This window comes from Adelges cooleyi, unplaced genomic scaffold (assembly GCF_023614345.1).
Source record: "Adelges cooleyi isolate 19-005CV unplaced genomic scaffold, UGA_ACOO_1.1 ACOO_flye_CR_arks_rails_tigmint_CR_PRNA_108, whole genome shotgun sequence".
In the NCBI taxonomy this organism is placed as follows: Eukaryota; Metazoa; Arthropoda; class Insecta; order Hemiptera; family Adelgidae; genus Adelges; species Adelges cooleyi.
The window spans coordinates 1,817,572-1,840,584 of record NW_026095761.1 but is presented as its reverse complement, the minus strand read 5'-3'; the positions used below and the strand labels follow the sequence as shown (position 1 = coordinate 1,840,584).

The window sequence follows — 23,013 nt, the reverse complement described above, 5'->3', positions numbered from 1 at the left end:
ATTGACTTTTGTATTTTAACAAAATAAAAACAAATTTAAAAGAAAAAATTAACAATATGTATTACATTTTTTTTTATTCCATCACTACACGGTGAAATAAAACAGGAATTATATGTCAAGACACTTGGGTCTTAATTTGACCTAATTTCTTAATTTGAGCAAGCTTATAAAATTCTTGTAACTCTTCTTCGAATGTCACTTGCTCTGGACTATGCGTTCTCACTACTGGAATCGGTTGATTGTAATTATACCAATCGGTTAACCATTCATCATCTAAAACATAAAAATGTAGGTTAGGTCAGGTCAAATTATTTATACTTGTAATCGTTTATTTTACTTAGGATTTATGATTTTATCACTTTCACTTAAAATAAATCATAAAGACCTGTGCCCCCGCCAGTATGCTAGCTATTTGTTTTTATTTTTATTTCATTTTAGTTATATTACGTTTACCCAAATCATAATAAGGTGTTTGAGTTTGTTTTCTTTCGCCGAATCTGATATCTAGTTTGACTTGACTCTCATCATCGTTTCCGTGGTTTATAGCACGTTCGGCTTCAGACTTTTCGGAATAAGTTACAAACGCATAGTACACACGGAAACTAAAGAATAACAAAACAAATTTTAACATAAACGCCACTGGTTAACGAGCGTGTTAGCAATTGTGATAAGTACTCGGGTTTCTTGTGAAGCGTAAGAGACTGTATCGTTCCGAATTCCTTGAAACGATTGTAAAGGTAACGCTTGCCATATTTAATGGGTATTTGTCCGACATATACGACCCTTTTCTGTTCTTTAGGCCTGCACAATTGTTGTTTTCAACAGTGAATCATTTATTTGAGTTGTGATGCAATAATAATAAAGCAAATGCAAATATGCGTTACCTTTGACCGGAGTTGCGCATAGGTTGACCGTATTGAACCCCCGATGGAGAAAGAACATCGAATCTGTTACGATTATAATAATCATCGGAATTGGACGATATAGACGATGATCGGCTACTCTTGTTACAATAATCAGACCTTATGATAACAAATTTTAAAAAACTATTTAGTTTTTGTTTTTCTTCAAAATTACACTGTGTATTCGTCACACCTTGAGGAGTTACGAGAAGAAGATGAATAAACTTTCGACTGATGGGTTTTCTTTTGCAATTTGTCATCTCTTTTCAAGAACAACGGATCATCATTTTTCACTGGTAATTTATCATAAGATATGTCCAATTCGTTTGAAGCAGTATCGATTTCTAATCATAAGCAAAAACTCAATTAGTTATTGCCTTCTACGTTTAAACAAATATAAAATAAATTACCATCGTCCTCCTTGTTCTCTACTCCGCTGCCTTTCATAAAGATTGACGTCTTGGCTATCTCAGAAGCTGAAAATATAAAAAATTTTTTTTTAAAAAAGAATAATTTAAAAATTTATTTTTTTAAAAATTATAGTTTACCAAATGATGATGGGAGCATTTTTTTTATGTATTCAATTTTCATTCTTTTTCTTTGCAGTTCTTGATCTTCTTCATCGCTTATATCTTTGATGGGAGTTTTTTCTTCTTTGACACTATCCAACTTTCTTTTTTGGCCAATAAAGTGCTCGTCCGTATTACGATCAAACTCTTTTTTGATTGCTTCCACCTTGTGATTATCAGTTGCTACAAGTGAGAAATCTAACTCGATGTTTTCTGAAAAAAAAAAAAAAATTCCTTGTTAAAATAAAAATATACATCTAAAAAGTAAAAATAACATACCAGATGGTTTTATTAAGTTTTTGCCTCTTTTTGCTCTAAACTCTTCCCATGAAATTTTTTTCTTTTCAGTTTCTAAGCTAGATTCGTTTTTAACAGCACAAGTAGAAGAACAGTTACTACTAGTTTCATCAGCTGTAATTTCTATCTCTACTTCCTGTTTGACGATAGAGGTTAGAGGTTCTTCAATGGGTTGTGTTGCCTCATCTATGCTAACGCACGTTTCTTCGTACATATCGCACTCAATATTATTTAAGTCGTTTACTGTGCTGACCAACTCGTCAGATTTGACTTCCAATTTAACAATGCTTTGTTCGAAAGTTTCTTCTTCTAATGGTTCATTTTTCACATCACATTTAACAATTGTTTCAGTTGTCGATGTATTTTTTTCGATGGTTGGATTTAAAGTAGTCGTCTCATGAAATGGGTTATTAATTAAATTTTGTACATCGTTCGAGTTAATATCAGATTTTATGGAAGTTCTATTGATTCCTCGGTTCGAGCTAGCAATATTAGGAGTATTTATGGATATAGGAATATTGGTTTTATCAAATTCTATTGCCGTCTGACTACTGAATGTTTCTTCTTGTGAATTTTCGGCAGAGTAACATGGTGTTATAGGTTCTTCTTTCTCTATTTTAATGGTGATTTTACAGTCTTTGTTGTCTATAAAAATAATAAATACACACATTAATATTAGTATAAATTCTGTACATGCATATTGCTTATGAATAATAACAATTTATTTAAGTATATCAAGCTAAATTGTGCTAGACGCCATTTCATTTTTCCTAAATAAAATGTTTAAAAATCTAAATATTTAATAGATTGTGAGAAAATAAAATATTTATTGCATCTCAATATTAATATAGTAACCACAAAATAGCTGCCGCTTTTGTCAATTATTTTTATTTTATTAAGACAGCAACAGTATTGTGAACATTTACCAATAATACAATTTTGTACCGTACATGCGTTCTTTTTTTTTTTCAATTTTATTATTGCTTATCCATAAGTATAAATTAAACTAGGCTAATACACCAGGTCATAACCATCTGTGAAAAAAACATAACATGGTAATTTTCTGTACAAACAAAAATTTGTTAGTTTTAAAGAATTTTGGCATTTAACATGAACTAGTTCATTTTTTTACTTCCTAACACTGCCAAACAGTGCTTAACAATTTTACTTTACATCAAATGTACAAAAAGAAGTTTAGGCCGTGCAACACAAAATTCTATGAATAATTAATATTGCTCACAACCATTCATATACTTAATATATAAAAAATGATTTGTTGCCCAAGCAAATCATTAAGTATATAAAAGATGATTAGTTGAAAAGTATGTCACATTGACGTTTTTACCTAGCATGTATGCCCTTTTGTTTATAAGAACTCAATATACATTTGTAAACATTTTTTTTTTTAAATTTAAAATTGTCAAATTCTTACTTAAGGGGAATGGAAAGCGCTATTGATTAAGGAGAAAAGGATAGGCAATATTTGACAAAACTTTATTTAATAGCTATTAATATGCTTACTAATTTCAAAGTGAACACATATTAAAATTTTCTAGTTATACCTAATACTTTTAAAGTTATTTTTCTCAGAGTTATGGTGAAAGTTTGATAAAAAATGACTTCGTAAAAGTCATTTTCTGGTGTATCTATCGGATGAATTTCATTTTTTTTTTTATGCGAAGCTTACTATTTTTGCTATAGGGGCTAGAAGACCGATTTTTGATTTAGTGATTAAAAAAGTAGTTAGATATAATAGAAAAAACTATAAAAATGTAAAAATAAAAATGCTTATACATTTTTAAGAAAAAAAAAAAAATTGTTGCTTTCCGTTCCCCATAATCTGTATTAAAATTACTACATACCATTAGTGCTAAACAGTTCTTGATCAAACAGTTCTGAAAAACTCATATTTTTGCAATCCTCTGGAAGTTCGAAACCAGTATTATAGCGCGATGCCCTGTTTGAAACAAAAACATTTTGCTTAATACAAATTGTTATAAAAAAATTAGTATTTTAAGTATTTTATTGTATTTTCAGACATTTTATTATTTAGCATAATTTTTTTTCTTCTTTGTAGTCAACCTTACGGTTAGCTAGCCCTTCAGTTTTGTGATAAATAATTTTTTTGAGAATTAATGATGTTCTTGGTCAGCTTCTGTCCCTCTCCCTTTAATTTTCACTTCTATTATTCTATAAAAGAGTTTATTTTTGTGCCTCAATCATGTTCCATCGTTCTACTCTAATTAAGTGTTGCTCATTTTTTTAGCCTACGACTTTTGAGGTTGGTCAGACAACTCTTGTTCTACAAGAGACAAGAGTTGCCATCCTGGGGGAGTGGGTTTGGTTCTTTGTTTTCATTGGTACGGCATTCTGTCCAACTCACCCCCACCATCCTTTACAAACACCACATTTTAAAGCTTTCGAGGATTTTTTGCTACGCCTTATCTGCTATCCAAATTTCGCAATATATTTGATAGTTTAGGTAAATACTATGTGCCTATAAGACTTACAAGTGTGTATTTATACACTACTATACTACAATATTTCTAAAAGTCAAATAATTTGAATTACAAAACTGTACAGTGTATATAATTTAAATATATTCACAGTCATTCGGCAATACGTAATTCACTGTTCCAGGTACCAAATTGTTGGCAAAATTTATCATATAAAAACAGATGTATTAATGAATAAAATTACTCACGACGAATAATAAGAATCGAAAATGTAATCCAAATTGACTTGACTGCTAAGCTCGTTCATCTAGAATAAATATTAAATAATTACACATCAAGAAGATTCAATTTGTTAAACTGTCCAACAACGACAAACGGTATTTACCTCGGTCATGTCATATGACGATGACTGATCGTTGAACGAAAAACAATCTTTTGAAGGCGACCTGACATAGAAAAAAACCATCATCATTAAATAAATAATATTGTATACTATCAACTGCTATTCTAATAAATCACATTACGACGATCTGGACTTACTCTAAAAAGTCTGAATACATATTGGCGAAAAAGGTAAGTCTTTTTTTCTAAATACCTATATTATATTTATATCGTATAAATTGGTATGATAATAACTAACAAATCGATTTGAACATACAAAAGAAAAAAACAACAAGTAAACACCGACTTTAATTATTTTACCTAGAAAACAAAAACAAAAATCTATTAGCTTCGTGTAAATAAAATTAATAAAGCGCAAGAAAAACAAAAAAAATAGGTACTGATATCTCTCTCAACTATTTTTAAACGGCTACAACTTACCTAACCTCTAATTTGTACAATAAATGTTATCGGCTGCCGTGTTTAGTCGACTCGGTAGCAATGGTTTTTTGTTTTTATTTTCCCTCCTGGTTAATCGGTTAATTAAACATCAATTATCATCATTTATTTTTGTTGTGAGAATAATAATTATACATGTTGAAAAGCGCGTATCACGGTTTGTCGCTATCCACCCACCGGCCGATGGCGATGGCCACTCGAAAATTCGAATAATACGTATTGGAGAATTTGTTTAGGAACTAATACACCGAAATTGAGTTGGAAAAAAAAAATGTTGAACAAGTGCGATGAATGCAAATCCACATTCCTTTATCGACACGGCCGCCTTTAATGTTAGCTGGTGATACCTATGTACTACATACGGAACATGATTGTCACACCAACACACGGCTACCACATTGGACGACCTCACGTGGTCGCATACGTTGTTATCACGTGACGTCGGTGTTGATAAGATGCGGCATTCGTGCCGTCCGCGGTCGACTGTGGACAGTCTGTTGTTCAAAAAATTGATAAGAGATAAGAGTTTTTCTAAATAATAACGCAGATTTTTATTCTATCAGCGTGACCAACCCCGAAAAAATTTTAAATACAAAATCACATTGTACCAGTTTGCCAATCCTCTCAGATTAAAAGTAACTAAAATCTGACTAACGTTTATCAGAGTTAAGTGTTAACTGTTATCTATAAAATAAATGCCGGCAAACGGCATAATTCGAATAATAAAAAATCAACCGTGTGTTAAAATATTGAAAATTAAAGACATTTGTGATTTTATGACTTATGACGATAAAGATAATTATTGGTGAGTATTGAATTATGTAAGTTGGTCAATAATAAAATTCACTTTAGTTTCTTATAAACTATATACATATTCTGTAAATAAATAATCCGACTAAACAACAATTATTATTCATTTGAAAGAATATTTTTATTAAAATTATTTTTTGATTCATAATACAAAACTCTTATTTTCACATAATACAAACTATCAATATTTAAAGTATGTCACATAATATGTTAATCTATTTTTATAGCAACGAAGTTCATGCATACACTAAGTTGTACTAATTTGTGTGACAATATTATTACATCCTATTTAAAAAAATCTATTAATGCAAATAAATTATGTTTTACAGTTCGATAGTAGTCGTCTGAAGTCATAAAAAGCTTATCGGTATGCTCATTCATTAAAGTGGTTTGATTGTTTAAACTAACTCTAGTCTGAGTGTTATTTTTTTTTTAAATGTTTTAATTGCTTTAATCTCTGTAATTTAAAAAATGAATGTTTCTAATTTTCAAATTATTTAATAATAATGTATTTTTCAGTTTTATGATGATTTAAATATGATGGTTGAATACAATGACAATTCTCCATTGATACTGCTACATAAGGACTAACTGAAAGAAATAGTTGTTTTATCGTTTGTCTGAATAGAATATATAAGAAAAATTCTCTAAAATTGTAGTATTAATAACAATTTTGATACAATAGTAATTTAATATTACCTAATCTAGGGTATTTAAAAAAAAAATATATTTGTAAATTCTCTTTTTTTTTAATAAAATAATTTTTACCTCACTATTAATTAACGAATAAATTAGTAAATTATTATAATTATAGATGTTCTTGTTTATTTTTGTGATATATTTGCTTGCTTAATTATTTTTTATACTAAATTATTTTTTTATGTATACTTGAATGTGTCGAGATTAATTGTTCTACGACCAACATTCGTAATAATAAAATATAAAACTATTTTGTATTATAATATTAACTGTCAAATTAAATTTACATGATATTTTTTTTATGTATAATAATTTAAAATTGCAATTTTTATTTTAAGTATACTTAAACAATAATTTATTTATTGCCTTATTTAGTTAAACAAATAAAATAATAATTTGCTTTTTACTAATCTATACTATGTATATAAAACTGAATAAGGCAATAAATTAATTATTGTTTAAGTATACTTAACACAAAAATTGCAATTTTAAATTATTATACATAAAAAAAATAATAGTTTTGTAAAGTTTATTGTTTATTTGTTAATTATATTGTAATACGATTTTTAAAGTGTATATTATCACTTTTTAAATCTATGTGTTTCATTTCTGAAATTTAAAATATCCTTACATTTGGTTCTTTTATAGTAGAAGCGTCAGTTTGAATACAGAAAGAATTAAAAATTTGGGAGTAGTTTAGTATTAAATTTTCAAATACATTTTGGACATGGAACATATAGTTTTTTGTTTTCCCGCCATTAATTTGTTATTATCAGTTTGTGACGTCTCTAATTTATGGTGTTATTGTACTGATGGTCTTCTGATACTACTTACTTGTATTATTTACATACCTGTAATGATAAGGAAATCCTGTCAAATGTATATTTTTAATATTGCGTTTAAATATAATAAATAACTATTTCTTTTAACATTTCTCATGTTATACGTACACATAAATCGTACGACAAAATATAGCAATACTTACATGACCATGTACGTGTTTTATCAAATAAATACCTGTTCAACTGGGTCATATAGAGGTGATTAATTATTACAAAATCAAGTAAGTACTACAGGTTATATTATGATGTAATGAATACTTACTATATTAACTACACTTATTCTATCGTATATTGTAGATAATGCTCTATTAAGTTTTACACGACGTTTTTATAGTTAAATTTAAATACAATTAAGGTAATAGTTATAAATAATCACAACTGATTTTTTAGTAACGTTTTAATAAATCCAGTTATAGTCATAGTGCTTTTTACCTAATTTTTTTTTTTTTGAATTTAACCTGTCCTACTACTGGATAACCGTAGTATATTCAGAGTTCAATCAGTATAATATTCAACAGCATTTGTGAACATACCTCCTGTTAATTATTAATTTTTCTTCTCGGTTTGAGAGAAAGTTTAAAATTAAAAAATTATATCTATAGCTTATGTTAAAATATTACAATGTTTGAAATTGAAAGATATGAGTCAAACGAGCAAGTATGATTATATAAAAAACACTAATGGAATCTGAGATCTATTGAAATATGAAAAATAATAGAGGCTTGTTGTGTATTAATTTTTCGTTAATATAAGTTGCGATAGCTGAAGTCATTGATCATTTTTGTTATTTACTTGGTATTTAATAATATTACAAACTAAATTAATAGGTTGAGCTCTAGTTACCCATATATTATAATAATTAATGATGATTTATTTTTTAACAAAATATATTATAAAAAGTTTAATTTGATTTGTTTGCAGGTAATGAATGAAAATAAAATAATCAAAAAAGTAATGAAAACGTATTATAAAGAAATATATATTGATTGAATCATATTACCAGTAAGCTAAAAAATAAGTAAGCAAATTGTCAAAACATTTTGAACTGGACACTAATGATAACCCAGGAATTGTTATTTTACAGTTTATCAAAATGGCTACAAGGTGGAGTAGCGAGTATAAAATAATAGAAATCAGAGATATGCCGGCTAATACAATGGCAGTAGATTACACGGGATCTGTAGCACTGCTTGCCGGCCGTAAGCAATATGGGGTCAAAGAAATAAATAAGCCTACTAGTATGTTGCATAAATTTCCTAGGTCGTGTAAATATGATATTAACGCTACTGAATGGAATCCAAACTATCACAATAAGCATATTTGTGCTTTGGCCTACAATACTCAAGTGCAGCTATTGATTTGGAAAGATGATAACGATTTGGTGTCCTCTACAAAACTAAACACACATACACGAACGATTCTGGACTTAAATTGGCATCCTTTTGAACCCAATATTATAGCGTCGGCGTCTATGGACTCGTTTGTTCACATATGGGATGTACGAGCAAATGCCAGGCCATCAATATCGCTTTCCACAGTCATTGGTGCTTCGAAGGTGCGATGGAATCATTTGTCTAAGCATTTGCTTGCTACTGTCCATAACGGTGATGTAAAAATATGGGACCAAAGAAAATCTTCCAACCCCATTCAATATATTTCTGCTCATTTAAATACAATCCACTGTTTAGATTGGAGTTATACTAATGAAAATCAATTGGTCACTTGTAGTCAAGATTGCACAGTTAAATTTTTTGAAATTAACAATCTTAAAAAAACTGAAAACGTTTTAAGTACCGTTACTCCAGTTTGGAGAGCGAAATATACTCCTTTCGGGGACGGCATACTTATTGTTTTGGTCCCTCCAATCAAACGAGTCGACAACAATTTATTGTTATGGAATTTAAGTGCAATAAACACACCAGTACATACGTTTGTCGGACATTCAGACACAATATTAGAGTTTCAATGGCTAAAAAACAAAGGCGATAAGTCTGCCGAACATGAATTGATTACTTGGTCTAAAGACCAAACAATGAGATTGTGGCATGTTACACCGTTTCTCCATGATGTCCCAGTAGAAAATAATGATAGATCGAGTACTAATGATTTAGATATTTACCGAAATATGCATTTTTCAGAGACAAGTAACATTGCCAATGACACGTTCAACGGGTTTGATGTTGTGGATCATGAAGTCCGAGAAAGTACATTTAGTATGTCTTCGCACAATGAATCGTTTGACAGTGATGACTTTGATCAGAAAAATGTTTCTAATCTACAGCAAGAGTTTCTTTCAATGAATATTTGTTCGGAAGTATTTATTGAACAAAAAGATCCTGATCGACGTGTGCTGATTGCGACAGTAAAATTAAATAATAATTCGGTATCTGTATTCATATCGTTTCCATTGGGTTACCCGATTAATGTCGAACCTCATTTTCAGATCACCAAATGCACTTACGATTCAAATATAAAAAACAAAATTCTTAAAGTGCTTTATGATTCCGCTCATAAACAAGTCTCGAAAAACATGACCTGTATACAATATTGTTTTCGTGAATTAGTTAATACTTTAAAAAAGTCTAGGATATCTTTTTCTGAAAACCAATTCGTTGATGATGACAAAAAAACATATTCGATATACTCGCAGTCGCCATCTCATTTTGATCGCACCAGTACTTACGCGTCGTACCAAGAATCATATAACATATTGCAAAGTAAAACAATGGGATTAAAATTTTGCAATAATGGTGCGTTATTGTGGTTCAACAGTCCAAGTACGAAATCGGATTATTTTCCTTCGATATCATTGCAGAAAATTGACACTGGCAATAACTCCATACAGTATCATTCTCCCCAACAGACAGTTCAATCATACTGGTTCAATGGTAAAACATCGTCTGTCGACAACAACAATCGGTCTTTAAAAAGCAATCGAAAAGACCGTAAATTTGATAGACCTATAGTTGCAGTTTATGATGTATCGTGTTTATTTCCAATCAGTAAAGATTTAGCTTCAAAATACGAGCTTAACACGATGGATGTTTTTAATACTTGTTTAAAAAATGCTTCAATCACAAATAGTTTTAAACGGAAAGATTTGGTCCAAACGTGGACTTTGGCAGCATATGCGTGTAATACAAATTTAAACTTAAAGAAAAAGTCCACGTCACAAAGTGATCAAGTAAGCCATTGGAAAAATCATCCTTTTACTATGAATTTAATTGATTCTCTTATTTCTCATTACGCCGGACATTCGGATTACCAAACTGCAGCTTTGTTATGTTGTGTGTTCGATCCAAATGCCGTGTTCAAAAATGTTGAGCACGAGAGATCGCCTACTCCAGTATACACTAGGTCAAATAGTTTATCGGACGGTTTCAGTTTCTCGAGAGGACAAGAAGAGTCAGCTGAATGTTATGAAGTCGGTGATCACGGACTAGTTTTCAATGACAATTGTTCAAACAAAGAAATTTATTATGACGAATACAAAAAGACATACATGGATGTTTTGGACAATTTGGGACTATTAGACCAACAAGCCAGTGTGAAAAAATTCCTAAAGCACCAAACTCAAAAAAGCAATACAGTTTTGTTTAAATTTTTTGTGGAGTGCATAAAATGTAAAAGTAGTGTAATAGACGGATACTGTTCTCGATGTCAACGATTCAATTTGAAATGTTCCATATGCAACTCTACAGTAAGAGGTGCAGCTCATGTTTGTCTAGTTTGCGGACACGGTGGTCACGCTAATCATTTAGTTGAATGGTTTAATACAGAAACTACCTGTGCTGCCAACTGTGGTTGTTGCTGTATATATGAAACCATGTCCGTACTTCATATTAAACGACATGATCTAAAAGAAGACTGACTTTATTTTACTATATGTTTGTATCAGTTTTAGCTGATTTTTAAAGTTCCTCGTTAATTTATTTTTAAAACTAAAAGTGAACTATTTTAAGTTTTTAAATTATTTATTATACTTTTTTTTTATTATAAAAATGAGCGTCAAAGTGAAGATTTTCATCTAGTATAGTTGCGATCAAACGTTCATATATTTTGCAAATAAATATAGAATAGATTGTTAAACAAATTCCCCTATTTTTTTTATCTAGCTCTTAACTTTAATACTAAGTTTAAATAACTATTTTTCATATTACATTGTTGTATTTGTCCTTTTTTTTTCCCACTGGGTTAATGGATTAAAGGAAAATATTAAACAGCAGCAAACGGTCACTATTTTAGTTTTTGTTTATTTGATTAACAGTAAGACAGAGTATGGTATGATAATACGAGCCAATTACAATTTGAATATTCTTTTTTAATATTTACTACTTATAAAACATCTAAATAAGTTTTTTTTTTATAATTACCTAGCTATATAAAAATAAGAATATAATACTTTTCACAAGTAGGAAATTATATGGAATTCTTAAATATATTGCCTAAAACTAAATTTTGCTGATGAGCAAAATTTAAACCACAATATTATTTATAATCATGATTCAAAGTTCAAATTCATGGGAAATGGAAACTTTTGAACATGACAAAAATTAACAGGACTACTCCATATGGTTTACAAAGAACCTTTATAGGTCTATGTAAATCAGCAACGTGCAATAATTGCAAAATGGCTGATATAGCATTTTAGGTGGCTGTATACTTTTAATGGGACAATGTTATTGGTCGCCTTTTATAACAATAATTGAAAGCAAACGTTGTGCCAATGTACCTTAAGAGAATGTGATACTCTATTTATTAAGGAATTAGGTATAGAACATTAACAAAAATAGTACTCATCTATAATAGAAGTACAATATTACTAATTAGAATTATTAAGAATTTAAAATAATATCTTAATTGAACATTTAATAATGAAAAAGTATCCATGTTGATTATCATTTCAAAAAACTTTTAAAAAAATTATTAATATACTAAGTTATATAAGCATTCAACTTAAACGATCAATTATTGTAATTTTAAATAAAATTAATGTTGTAAATAGTAAAATAATAAATAATAGTTATTAAAAAAAAAAGGTGACAATAATTTAGAGATGGGTCGTAATTGAAAACAACACTACCTCCTATACATGGCTTTGGCATCCGCTGTTAGTTTTCTTATCCTACCTCTGCTACTTACTGACACCCTTATATTCTCTTCTTCGTCATTAGTACTGTCACCTGAACTCTTTTCACTACGCTCTGCATAATCCCTTTTTTGTTTGGTTCTCAGGTTCATAAATCTTGAATGAGCTGGCTTGACTGCACCCCGGGAGGAAGACGCTTGTGGTTGTAGTTGTTTGTCATTATAGTTTTCGTCGTGGAACCTAGTTGTTTGCCGTTTGCTGGTTATAGGAGGTATTTCAAATATTTCTTTTTTCATGGGTAGCCGCCTACTACGTGAAGGTCTGGTCGGCATTACATCGTCGCTGTCACTGCTGTCGTTGCATCGGTATATGGACTTGCAAGTCCTTGATGAGTACTGACGAAGAAGAGTTGGGGTTTCAGTTTGCCGCAGTCGTTTGGGTAACTGATTATTAAAATCATCATCGCTGTTGTCTTCACTAGGACTGTTATCATAGGTCCTCCTCCTTTTTAGCCTACACCTCCGCTGCGGTTGTGAACTCAAATGATTGGCCAACGCTGTTGAAAAAACACAAAACAAAAATTATATTAACATTGTTGAAAACGCAAAGAAGAATGAGTATATGATCTCAAATGAAGTTTTGGAACATTTTGACATTGTATTCCAGTCGTTGAGTATTTTGGTTATATTCAGTTCAACCATGTCGATCATATTTTGTCTCATGCTCTCCACCTTTACACAATTGATAAAACCGTCGTCAATCATATTAATAAATTTGTTATGTTCAATAAAACAACAATATACTGTTTGATCAGGATGCACTTCAGTGTATAACCGAGAGTTTTCAAACACTCTCCTAACATCTTCACAAAACTCTACAGGGCTGTTGTAATTGTCACCACGCAGGTCCTCCCAGATCGAAGTAAAATCTATAGGTGTGTTCACTACCCATCCGTAATTTGGATACTTGGTGTAATCCACTGGTTCTCTACAATAATTCATCTCATCAAAAAACTACGAACAGCTGGTTGATTTACAATAATACTATTATGTATAATATTAAATAGATAAAAAATCAATGGCTAAAGTAATATTCATCTATGGTCCCGAACCAGCGGTAGGATTATCAGAGCAAACACTGAGAGCAATACCGAAAAACTGGAGTAGGGAAGAACATAGGAAAATATTGAGATACCTAGTAGTACCTAGGCAATCAAAGATGTTCATCAAGCTTCCTGGTACGTTACTAAAGGATCTTAAACATATGAACAGGAACCAAATGAGCATGCTAGTTGGACTATTAACAGGCCACGGGCATCTGCTCAAACATCTACACACCATGGGGATCACAGAATCACCAGTGTGTAGGAAATGTGGAGAAGAGGAGGAGACGTCATACCACATCATGTGTGAATGTAACTCCCTTGCTACCCTAAGGCAAAGTATCTTTGGTAGACATTTTCCTGGACAGGATGAAATCAAGGATACTGGGATTAAAGAGTTACTGAGATTTATAAAGGAATCAGGACTATTCAACTTAGAAGGTTATTAACTAAGCAGGACATGGGCATGACAAACTATGTGAAACAGGACTTCGGTGAGAGGGTGTGCACAATGGACCTGTAGGTCTGAGTGCATGGGCCCATTCTGGGCCCACCCGTTAACTAACTAAAACTAAATATTCATCTATTTTTGATCTTATTTTTACATAATATTATCAATATTTATATTAATTATTAATAATTATAGTACTAAGTAAATGTAAGAAATTATTTTTTAATATATTTGACTGTGAACCAAATTTAGAAATATACAAAATTCAGCAAATGGTGGAAATTGTTTTACCTGAAAGGCGTGCTATCTTTAGACATCCACATAATTTGTAAAAACTTTTTACATTCTGCTTTCCAGTCGAATAGTTGATTGCATTCACGTCTGCTCCTCTCTCTCAACGACCGAGGCCTTAATTTTCTGGGTCGATTGTAATTAGTGTTACCATTTTTCTTGTTTTCTTCTTCGCTATTTTTGTAATTTTGCTGCAACTGACGGCATAATGCAGGCACTTCGACAGCCGTAGGAGTTCTGAAAACATAATCTCATGGATAGATAATTTAATTTTATTAGGCTAAGAACTTTATAATAACATACTTGATCATATCTCTGTAATAATGCGAGCATTCTTCACAATATCACTGCTCTCTTCATTGAACTTTTCCGCATTGCTTGCTATGTAACATGCATCAAACTGGACGGCAGCTAGCCGCCTGTAAAAACGGTTTTCCAGTGTCGCCTAACAAACAAAAACAAAATAATTATGAAATTAAATTGCCAAATTTCAAACGCATGCACCTGCATCTTGCATATCATGGTTCTTAAGATTGAAGCTCGATGAAGTGTGGTCACTGTTTTCTTCTAAATGACGAGATTGAAGACAAAGCTTATAAGCTCCTACCTGTATTCTTTAACTATAGAATACATATTATGTAAATATGTAAGATGTGGTAAAGCTAATTTATACTTGACAGCCGAATTCTAAAATAGTCAACTAATTTAGGTAAAAAGTAAAAATAATGTTTTATTTGTATAGTAATATAAATAATTTGTGAGAATTGATTAAGATCTAACTACAATTTGCAATAAAGATAAGAATCTAACTTAAGGCAATGTTTTTGATATTAAAATACGAAATTTCTCTTGGCGGGTTTTTAGTAAAGCTTAAACTATATTGTGTAGTTATTGTTTAATTGTTACAACCTTTGGTAGTTAATTTATTTTTTCGGACTATCACAGCATCTGTCAGCAATTTTCATATTTTTTTTCATCTAAACCTAAAATCGCAGAATGCAGTCCATGGTTGTTTTAGAGCAAAAACACCTATTATGAAATAGAAAGATGTGTTGGAGACTAAGTCGTATCCGATTTTGAATATGACTTGAACATTTTTTTAAATGTTAAATATTAAGCCAAATATTAGGTTAATCAAAACAAAGATATGACATTGTCTCCAAAATCTTGTTACCCTTCGTTTTTATTATAGATATTTTTGCTGTAGAATTATCATGAAGCGAGTAGAACGCATTCTGCGCAGATATGTTTTAACGTTGGTAAATTTTAATTCTAAAATGTTCTTCCAAATTTTTATTTCTATTACTATGCAACTCAATTCATAAAAAATACTAAATAGTAAATTTTACTACTTACTAGGGTGTTCCCAAAAAGTGATCAGACGATTTCCTTATCGTTCCCTTACAAAGATTGTCTGTTATCATCTTGATTGTTGTTATCAGTAGAAAATTTGACTAGGAATTTAATATCAAAAAATATTAAGCATTTTTTTTAATGAATTTGTACCTTGATGTCATTCTTTTGTTGTTTTCCGTTGTGAGCTGTAGTATTTAGTAGGTTTCAGATATTATGAAATTTGATTAATCGTCGATACCAATTTTTGAATTTAAAACGTTCAAATATGTTTGAAAAACTAAATCGAAGTGGTTGTTTTTGTATTTTTAAACGACACTACGTCAGGTATAATTATAAACTTAGTTAATATTCGATTTGAGTCCTACTTTATTTGATTTGTTTTTGTCAAACAGATTGTTAGAAGTTGGCCAATTAAATGTACCGAAAACGATTGAAAAATATGAGACTGGTCAGTTATTTTTTCATCGTATTTTCGGATATCGTGGCGTAATCTTGTTCCCGTGGCTGGCGAGGGTATACGATCGTGATATAGTTAATAAATCAGAAAGGTATTTATGTTTACTTGATATTATAAAATATACTTAAATACTTGATTAACTTAATATAATAATAAACGATTTCACACTTTTTTATGTATGAAATGAGAACTAATTTATCAGAAATAAATAAATCTGAACTAATACTATTTAAAGAATGTTTGCATGCTTTTAACTCTAAGAGTTGACTGACTCAGAATGAGCTTTTTTAGTGTAAACTACGCATGTAAACATAGTATAAAAACCAAGGGCAGAATAAACAATCACCAGAAATCTATTGTAATTTTATGAAAAAGTGAATTTTTATTGACAGAACGTTCCATTTCTTGTTTCCATGAAATTATATAAAATTCCATTTAGTTTAAAACTAATATTTCACCTTATTAGTTTATTTATTTTAATATAATTTATTAAATATTTATCATCTTAGTGCTGTTGGCAAAGACGTCAAAGGAAAAACACATACATTTTACCAAACCTTAATTGATGAAAGGGACTGTCCGTTTATTGTGAGTGAAACACTTATTTGTGCTTTTATTTGTTATTGATTCATATATATAAATATATATATTTTTTTTTTAGAGAGCTCAGACAGAAGCTGTAACTTTTCTTGGTAATCAAGATACGAGTCGTAGTTTGTACGCGATTCCAGGTCTAGATTATGTAGCTCAAGAAGATATACTTCCTTACACTGCTACAGAGAAACAGCCTTTGCAGCATGAGTTGTTCGATAAGTTTCTTATGTATTATCCTAAAAAAGGTTAGACTTGTTGTATCTAGTAGTTCTTATTGTATAAGATTTGTCTCGTAAATATTAACGATTGAGTTACCTACTTAAGATTTTTATTCATTAAAATTATGTAATTACTTTGTGTGGTATATTGACATTTTGTAGAACCACCGTTTGGCGCACAAGAAACATTGCGTTCTTGGCAAAAGAAAAACCATCCTTGGCTAGAATTATCCGACGTTCACAAAGAAACCACAGAAAATATTAGAGTGACAGTTATTCCTTTTTACATGGGCTATAGAGAATCTCAAACAAATTCCGTATACTGGGTAAGTAAATAATTTTTGGAATTAAGCAGTTATACTCTTTGGTATTGTTTGTTTTTTTTGTTTTTAGTGGAGATATTGTATTCGCTTGGAAAATTTGGGCGAACAAAGTGTACAACTGAGGGAACGCCATTGGCGAATTTTTAGTTTATCCGGAACATTGGAGACGGTTCGAGGAAGAGGAGTTGTAGGACAAGAACCTGTCTTGTCTAAGAAATCACCAGCATTTCAATACAGCAGTCATGTGAGCCTCCAAGCTCCCAGTGGACATATGTGGTTAGTTTTAAAAACAGTTTTGTTATGAACAAATTTGATAATTCTCACAGGGTGTTCAGAAATTCAATGTCCCACAATTCAAATTCTCTGATTTTTATCATACATTAAATTATTCCATTTTATTTTCTACAAAATGCTCTTACAAATTGATATATTATTTTAAAATTTTAATTTTTCTAAAAAAAGTATAATGTATTTTTTTTGTATAAATAATAATATTACTTTTTATATTTACTAAAAAGAAAAAAAACATTATTTAACATTTATTTTTTCCTAATAGAATTTTGTTTAAGAAAACAAATGTTTGACAAAAAAATCAACTATTCCTCATTAAGTTATGACTTATCATTTTGTATGAGATTTTTGCAAGAAATAGCAGGAGTAATTTTTATTTTTGTTTACATCATTATCATCATCATCTTGCAATAAAAATCGTAAAACCAACATTTTGAAACGGAAAAGAGAGGAAAAATAAAAATGTATTTTTAGCAACTCTCATAGACTGTAGTGCGACATTAATAGTCCGAACACCATGTGTCCCTGTATAAATATTAACATGTTGAATTCATATTTATAGGGGGACATTTCGAATGGAACGAGAGGATGGACATTTGTTTGATTGTCGAATACCTCCGTTTTCGTTAGAAAGCAAACCAGACGATAAGGTTACTTTTAATACTGTATAAAATAATTAGCGCTGTAAATTGCTTTAGACTATATTTTATATTTTAGTTGAAAAAAAAAACTTTTTTTATTTAAAAATCTACAATATCAGTTTCTAGACCATTAAATGTCGGGTGATCCATGCTTAAACAACTGGTGACCGATTCATCTTCTCCGTGTGGACAATCGTCCTGCAGATCACATACCCATTGCCGAGGTATACAGTTTCGTTTACTAAACGTGTTATAGTGGTTCAAGCACTAGATAATATATATACATACAATTATATTATTTTTATGTTTTGAAAAAAATAATAAATAAAACAACCATTTTTGAGTATTATTTTCTCTTACTCTAAATTCTGTTAATTGATCACAGTTTGAATTCCAGTTGTCGCATACGCGTTCGTCTGAACCATCGGCACAGTCCTTAGTACCGTCACAGACAGATCGGAGATCTACACACCCCGTGCCCTGCCAGCATTTGAAGGAGTTTCTGTTTTTACATAAGATGTCCTCTCTATGGCTTATGTCTCCTCCAATGCCCGGCCTCAGTACGTTGTATGTGCGACCACAGTTAAACTCATTTTCGTCCCAACTATAAAATTAAAAAAAATGTCTAATATTTTAAATTACACACCTTAAATCAACAACAGTGTTTACCCGTCGTCGCAATCGACCCGCCCGTCGCACAGCCACGAGTTTGGCAAACAAACCGACATTCTTCGAGAGCGACATCGAAATTCGTACTTTCTACACGTGCCACGATTGTAATACCAATTATCGACATTGTTGTACAAGTTTGTATTGCCATTTTCCTCAGTATTTCCATTGAAACAGTTGTACTCGTCTTCGCCTTCTACACAATCTTTTTGATTATCGCACAGCCACCCCAAAGGTATGCATACGTCCGAATTGCGACATGGATATCCATTGTATACCATGCCATCCGCATGACATTTTACTGTGTTTTTGAGAATATCTGTTAACAATTTTTTAACATAATGTTGAAACATAACTATGAAGTATTTTTGTTTTTATATTATAGATTAAACGTAATCTTTTTTTTCAAATTAAAACTCTACGACTGAACGAGAATTTACGATTTTGCTTTTTTAATATTTAAATTATAGATATAAAGTTTAACTGCTATGATACAGCTAAGGATAATATTGTGACAATTGTATACTTTTCAAATATTTGTTAAAAATTTATCGTTGATTTAGAAATATTATATTACGCATGTTACATAAAATTATTGACTCATTTATGATTTAATTCGTTCTTTTATTTTTAAATAGGTTTTATTACAATTATTGGCAAAAAACAAATAATTTATTTATTTGTCATTGAGTTATTTTCAATGGTTTATTACCCAATTACTCAATCTTCATACATTTTAGGTTCTAAAATATGTATATACAATACAAATAGAACTCTGTATGATAGTTTATTTAGTCTTGCAATCAAATAAGAGAATTTACATCTAAATATAATAACTGAAAGTGATAAAGTCGTATTCAAATAAACGCTTAGATGAAACTATAGATGGTAAGAACTAAGAACTAAAAAATATAAATCATTTTCTAGAAAATAAATGTAATAGGAATATAATAGCTTCATTTGATTTTGAGTATTCTTCAGTATGAAAATACTATGACAACACATTTTTGAATTTTTTGAAAGAATGTGGTAATCTAGGTACCTAAATGTATTTCATTATTTTTTTTAGTGAATAATATTCCACTAGTGAATAATAATAATAAGGTACTAAACATTTTTACTAGTCGATTAGTAGAAGTAAAATATCTACAGGTAACCTTACTCGATTGTATACAAATTAATGTGTTTTGAATAGTTTTCTATGAGAAAGGGTAAATTAATTTAAATTGTTAAGTACAATAATTGTATTATGATCTAATACAAATGTCAAAACTATATTACGCCCATTGTATAATTTGTGATTTATCATGTCCCGCAAAAACTGAAAAGTCATGCAGATTAACATTAACTCCTTCGCATGTTTACAAGTTCAATGGCACTATGAAAGGAATGATATTAATTGCTTCCTGCAGATAACAATCGTTTATTTAATAGTTCGTCGTGAACGCCTATATAATTAGCTAATACAACTTATTAATCAAAAACTACGCATTCGTTTTGTACCCCCCCCCCTCCCCCAAATACGGTCTTGGCATCTAATAATGTATAGTGACAAACCAAGAAAATACTATTAACCCTTTACCCAAGAACGAGTAGAATATGTTGTTTTGTTTCGGTTTTTTAGGTGTAGTTAAGGATTTAGGACCTGAATATTAGACTAAACAAAGGTGATCCTATTAATGATAGCATAAAATTATTTCAAAAATCTCTTGTTAACATTTTTTTTTACCAAGAAAAAACTCAATATTCGATTATAAACACAATATAAGATAACGTGAGACACGTTATTTCTTAGAAAATAATAGTAATTTTGTTATTTTTATTTTCGAACTTTTGTTTGTTGTTATACAATATTAAAAAATTTCTAAATTACCAATAGATCATTTTAAAATTTAAAAGGTTAATGTGTACACATTTTATGAAATGTAGAAATATACCTAAACAAAATTTTTTTTGTTGTTAAATTAATGTCTTACGTTAAATTGATCGACCTGTACATTTATGTCAAAGTGTTTTTTTAGTGACATTCAGTATAAGAATATAAGACAAAACACACTAAAATAGATATTGCCATATGCTAATACATACTAGTATATATACTAAAAATAGATTTTAAACAAACATTTGTTCGAAGAATATCTCACGAAATGCACTTTTCTGAACAACCAGTTCTAGCGCTTAAGTTCATCCCTATAAAATTAAATGTCGAGACTTTATGTAAATTTTGATGTTGGTGAATTTCGATAAAATTGTCAGAAACTGACATAGAAATTTCGCAATTTTTCAAAGGTTTATAACTTGGGCCAAACACGTTTTATGAAATATCGCTGACGTCGTATGAGTAAGTCTTAATTAAAAATTTTCGTCAAAACCGCACTCAGTTGTTTAGAAAAATGCATCTATAAAAAAATACTTAGACATGATTTTTACAAAGTTAGCTAAAGAAATGCGTTGTAAGAGTTGCAAAAATAAATAAATAAATAAAATATCACTATGGACTTCACCCTTACAACGGCAGGTAATATTGATACGAGTGTTAAAGTGTGTTTAGCTTCATGCCCAAATTTATCGAAAAATTACCTACACTTTACATGTGGTGAGGCATTTCCGTGACATTTTATATTATGTATTTATGAACACATAATGTATATAGGCTCGCGTAACTCACCAGAAGCATCTAGTTGAGACTGTTTGGATTGAGCGATACCGGCAGGGACGACTGCGACGGTGTCCAACATCCGGGTGAGGTTGGCGGCGCCCCGAGGGTATAAGCCTCCGGTGAACAGGAACAGTGATTTGTCGGTGAAATTGCTCGCCACGCTGGCCGTGCGCAGCTTGACGGCGATCATCTGGTCGGGCGGCAGGTCGGCCAGCATTAGCTTGTCCACCGGGAACCGGAGCACGTACCGGGCAAACGGGAACGCCGAATATCCCATTTTCGAATCGTGCGGTCCCGGTTTCTTGTACAGCTGAAACACGTCGGCGGTGACTGCCGCGTCCTGTCTGTCGTTCATCGGCAACCGCAAGGCGACGGACACGTGCTCGGTGGCCACGCGGTTCACCTTGTACGCCCCGAGCTTCTGCTCCATCGACTCCTTGACGGCCAACATGGTGTCCAGATCGTGTTCTGGTACCACGAACGGCGTAGCCACTTCGAACCGGTCGCCGTCCTTGCACCCGAACCTGGCCACCTGGTCGCCGTCCAGGAGCCGTGTGAACGTGCCCTCGTACACCCGGTCGGCGTCCAGGTCGCCGGCCACCAGGTAATCGCCGCCGTAGTCGTGATGCTTGCGCGTGGATGCTATCGATTTGAACATGACGTGCTTCCCGTCCCTGAACAGGCATACGCCCGACAGGCCCGGTCCGTCGGGCAGGCTCATCCGGATTGACACGCCGGCGATGGACACCGGCGGAGCACTCGTGATGGCCATGCACGCCTGCGCCAAAGCCACGGCTGCCGTGATCACCGCTGACACGTGCATGTTCGGCTGTCGGACTGCAATTGATCGTCCGTCGCAGGCGGTCTGGGGTGTATATATATCCTTTTCTGAAAGCGTATAAGCGACAAAGCGTGCAAAACGTCCCGTCATCGCTAGGTCCTATTGTCGTGGATCGTTCAAGGTTAATGAGCGATCAAATAATCTTCGGGGCACGAGTACTTTGAACCGCCGCCATATCGAATATTTTTAATGGTGAGTAGGTTTTACAATAGTTCGTTTTTTTCCACATACAGTATACAGTATCAAAATCATACTTAGTACACACAAAGATATTTATAAAAAAAAAATCTAGGATCTATTATGATTTTATTAGCGATAAATATAATTACACACGCAGTCCACAGATACTGCGACGTGCGGTCGGACAGCGTTACAAGTGCTAACATAATAATAATAATATATATTATGTATAGTGAGAGCAAAAAAAAGCAGATTTTTTACCATAAAGAGACACGATACCAATACAGGCCGGACGGTATGACAACGGCGTGATTAGGTTTTGAACGGCTGTTATTATATTTTTTTTATTGTAATTTTACAGAACACGATACTCAAAAACAAAATTAAAAATAATGCTAAATCCATAATATTCATACAGACGATTGTTTTGAAAATT

General features: G+C 31.5%; 5 protein-coding genes across 13 annotated transcripts; 2 read left to right on the top strand and 3 right to left on the bottom strand.

Moving 5' to 3' along the window:
- Nucleotides 1-34: 34 nt before the first annotated feature.
- On the bottom strand, nucleotides 35-5,470 carry LOC126840203 (uncharacterized). 2 transcript variants are annotated; one of them, XM_050575798.1, is made up of 13 exons: nucleotides 5,047-5,470; nucleotides 4,765-4,926; nucleotides 4,610-4,670; nucleotides 4,473-4,531; nucleotides 3,631-3,725; nucleotides 1,751-2,413; nucleotides 1,451-1,684; nucleotides 1,313-1,378; nucleotides 1,096-1,246; nucleotides 885-1,022; nucleotides 676-801; nucleotides 454-602; nucleotides 35-273 (listed from the first exon to the last, which is right to left on the bottom strand). In XM_050575798.1, the coding sequence occupies exons 2-13, from the start codon at nucleotides 4,782-4,784 to the stop codon at nucleotides 116-118; spliced, it is 1,920 nt and encodes a 639-aa protein (XP_050431755.1). In that variant the 5' UTR covers nucleotides 4,785-4,926; nucleotides 5,047-5,470; the 3' UTR covers nucleotides 35-115. The 2 variants fall into 2 exon arrangements, with proteins under 2 accessions (XP_050431755.1, XP_050431764.1); XM_050575807.1 differs by having other exon boundaries at nucleotides 5,052-5,470.
- Nucleotides 5,471-7,403: 1,933 nt separating this feature from the next.
- On the top strand, nucleotides 7,404-11,721 carry LOC126847562 (GATOR complex protein WDR59). Of its 3 annotated transcripts, none has more exons than XM_050587885.1 (3): nucleotides 7,404-7,636; nucleotides 8,337-8,417; nucleotides 8,500-11,721. In XM_050587885.1, exon 3 carries the CDS (start codon nucleotides 8,509-8,511, stop codon nucleotides 11,284-11,286), a length of 2,778 nt encoding a protein of 925 aa, XP_050443842.1. In that variant the 5' UTR covers nucleotides 7,404-7,636; nucleotides 8,337-8,417; nucleotides 8,500-8,508; the 3' UTR covers nucleotides 11,287-11,721. The 3 variants fall into 3 exon arrangements, with proteins under 3 accessions (XP_050443842.1, XP_050443841.1, XP_050443843.1); XM_050587884.1 differs by having other exon boundaries at nucleotides 7,405-7,636; nucleotides 8,337-8,433; XM_050587886.1 differs by lacking the exon at nucleotides 7,404-7,636 and adding an exon at nucleotides 7,749-7,770 and having other exon boundaries at nucleotides 8,337-8,433.
- Nucleotides 11,722-11,823: 102 nt separating this feature from the next.
- On the bottom strand, nucleotides 11,824-15,749 carry LOC126847564 (PH-interacting protein-like). Of its 6 annotated transcripts, none has more exons than XM_050587892.1 (5): nucleotides 15,523-15,698; nucleotides 15,258-15,377; nucleotides 14,349-14,585; nucleotides 13,136-13,491; nucleotides 11,825-13,060 (listed from the first exon to the last, which is right to left on the bottom strand). In XM_050587892.1, exons 3-5 carry the CDS (start codon nucleotides 14,378-14,380, stop codon nucleotides 12,495-12,497), a joined length of 954 nt encoding a protein of 317 aa, XP_050443849.1. In that variant the 5' UTR covers nucleotides 14,381-14,585; nucleotides 15,258-15,377; nucleotides 15,523-15,698; the 3' UTR covers nucleotides 11,825-12,494. The 6 variants fall into 6 exon arrangements, with proteins under 6 accessions (XP_050443844.1, XP_050443849.1, XP_050443847.1 ...); XM_050587888.1 differs by lacking the exons at nucleotides 15,258-15,377; nucleotides 15,523-15,698 and adding an exon at nucleotides 14,652-14,767 and having other exon boundaries at nucleotides 11,827-13,060; nucleotides 13,136-13,235; nucleotides 13,308-13,491; XM_050587887.1 differs by lacking the exons at nucleotides 15,258-15,377; nucleotides 15,523-15,698 and adding an exon at nucleotides 14,652-14,767 and having other exon boundaries at nucleotides 11,824-13,060.
- A 72-nt stretch (nucleotides 15,750-15,821) lies between these two features.
- Nucleotides 15,822-18,577, top strand: LOC126847561 (polymerase delta-interacting protein 2). Its single transcript, XM_050587883.1, has 8 exons — nucleotides 15,822-16,028; nucleotides 16,097-16,252; nucleotides 16,671-16,749; nucleotides 16,823-17,000; nucleotides 17,136-17,299; nucleotides 17,367-17,572; nucleotides 18,150-18,237; nucleotides 18,348-18,577. The coding sequence occupies exons 1-8, from the start codon at nucleotides 15,970-15,972 to the stop codon at nucleotides 18,360-18,362; spliced, it is 945 nt and encodes a 314-aa protein (XP_050443840.1). The 5' UTR covers nucleotides 15,822-15,969; the 3' UTR covers nucleotides 18,363-18,577.
- Nucleotides 18,293-22,768, bottom strand: LOC126847560 (uncharacterized). The gene is made up of 4 exons (XM_050587882.1): nucleotides 21,566-22,768; nucleotides 18,898-19,216; nucleotides 18,589-18,832; nucleotides 18,293-18,495 (listed from the first exon to the last, which is right to left on the bottom strand). Exons 1-4 carry the CDS (start codon nucleotides 22,485-22,487, stop codon nucleotides 18,328-18,330), a joined length of 1,653 nt encoding a protein of 550 aa, XP_050443839.1. The 5' UTR covers nucleotides 22,488-22,768; the 3' UTR covers nucleotides 18,293-18,327.
- Between the last annotated feature and the right edge of the window lie 245 nt (nucleotides 22,769-23,013).

Excerpts from the sequence above, each read along its gene's own strand:
- LOC126847561 (XM_050587883.1), top strand. The coding sequence starts at position 15,970 with ATGTTTGAAAAACTAAATCGAAGTGGTTGTTTTTGTATTTTTAAACGA. Across the intron at positions 16,750-16,822 it reads AAAGGGACTGTCCGTTTATT|AGAGCTCAGACAGAAGCTGT; the intron begins GTGAGTGAAACA and ends TTTTTTTTTTAG. Across the intron at positions 17,300-17,366 it reads AAACAAATTCCGTATACTGG|TGGAGATATTGTATTCGCTT; the intron begins GTAAGTAAATAA and ends TTTTGTTTTTAG.
- LOC126847562 (XM_050587885.1), top strand. The coding sequence starts at position 8,509 with ATGGCTACAAGGTGGAGTAGCGAGTATAAAATAATAGAAATCAGAGAT.
- LOC126847560 (XM_050587882.1), bottom strand. The coding sequence starts at position 22,487 with ATGACGGGACGTTTTGCACGCTTTGTCGCTTATACGCTTTCAGAAAAG. Across the intron at positions 18,833-18,897 it reads CGGGTCGATTGCGACGACGG|TTGGGACGAAAATGAGTTTA; the intron begins GTAAACACTGTT and ends TTAATTTTATAG. Across the intron at positions 18,496-18,588 it reads ATCAATTAACAGAATTTAGA|TGCTTGAACCACTATAACAC; the intron begins GTAAGAGAAAAT and ends TATATTATCTAG.
- LOC126840203 (XM_050575798.1), bottom strand. The coding sequence starts at position 4,784 with ATGTATTCAGACTTTTTAGA. Across the intron at positions 4,671-4,764 it reads ATGTATTCAGACTTTTTAGA|GTCGCCTTCAAAAGATTGTT; the intron begins GTAAGTCCAGAT and ends TTTCTATGTCAG. Across the intron at positions 802-884 it reads ATGCGCAACTCCGGTCAAAG|GCCTAAAGAACAGAAAAGGG; the intron begins GTAACGCATATT and ends ACAATTGTGCAG.
- LOC126847564 (XM_050587887.1), bottom strand. Across the intron at positions 13,492-14,348 it reads AAAGATAGCACGCCTTTCAG|AGAACCAGTGGATTACACCA; the intron begins GTAAAACAATTT and ends GAATTATTGTAG. Across the intron at positions 13,061-13,135 it reads AAAATGTTCCAAAACTTCAT|CGTTGGCCAATCATTTGAGT; the intron begins TTGAGATCATAT and ends TTTTTTCAACAG.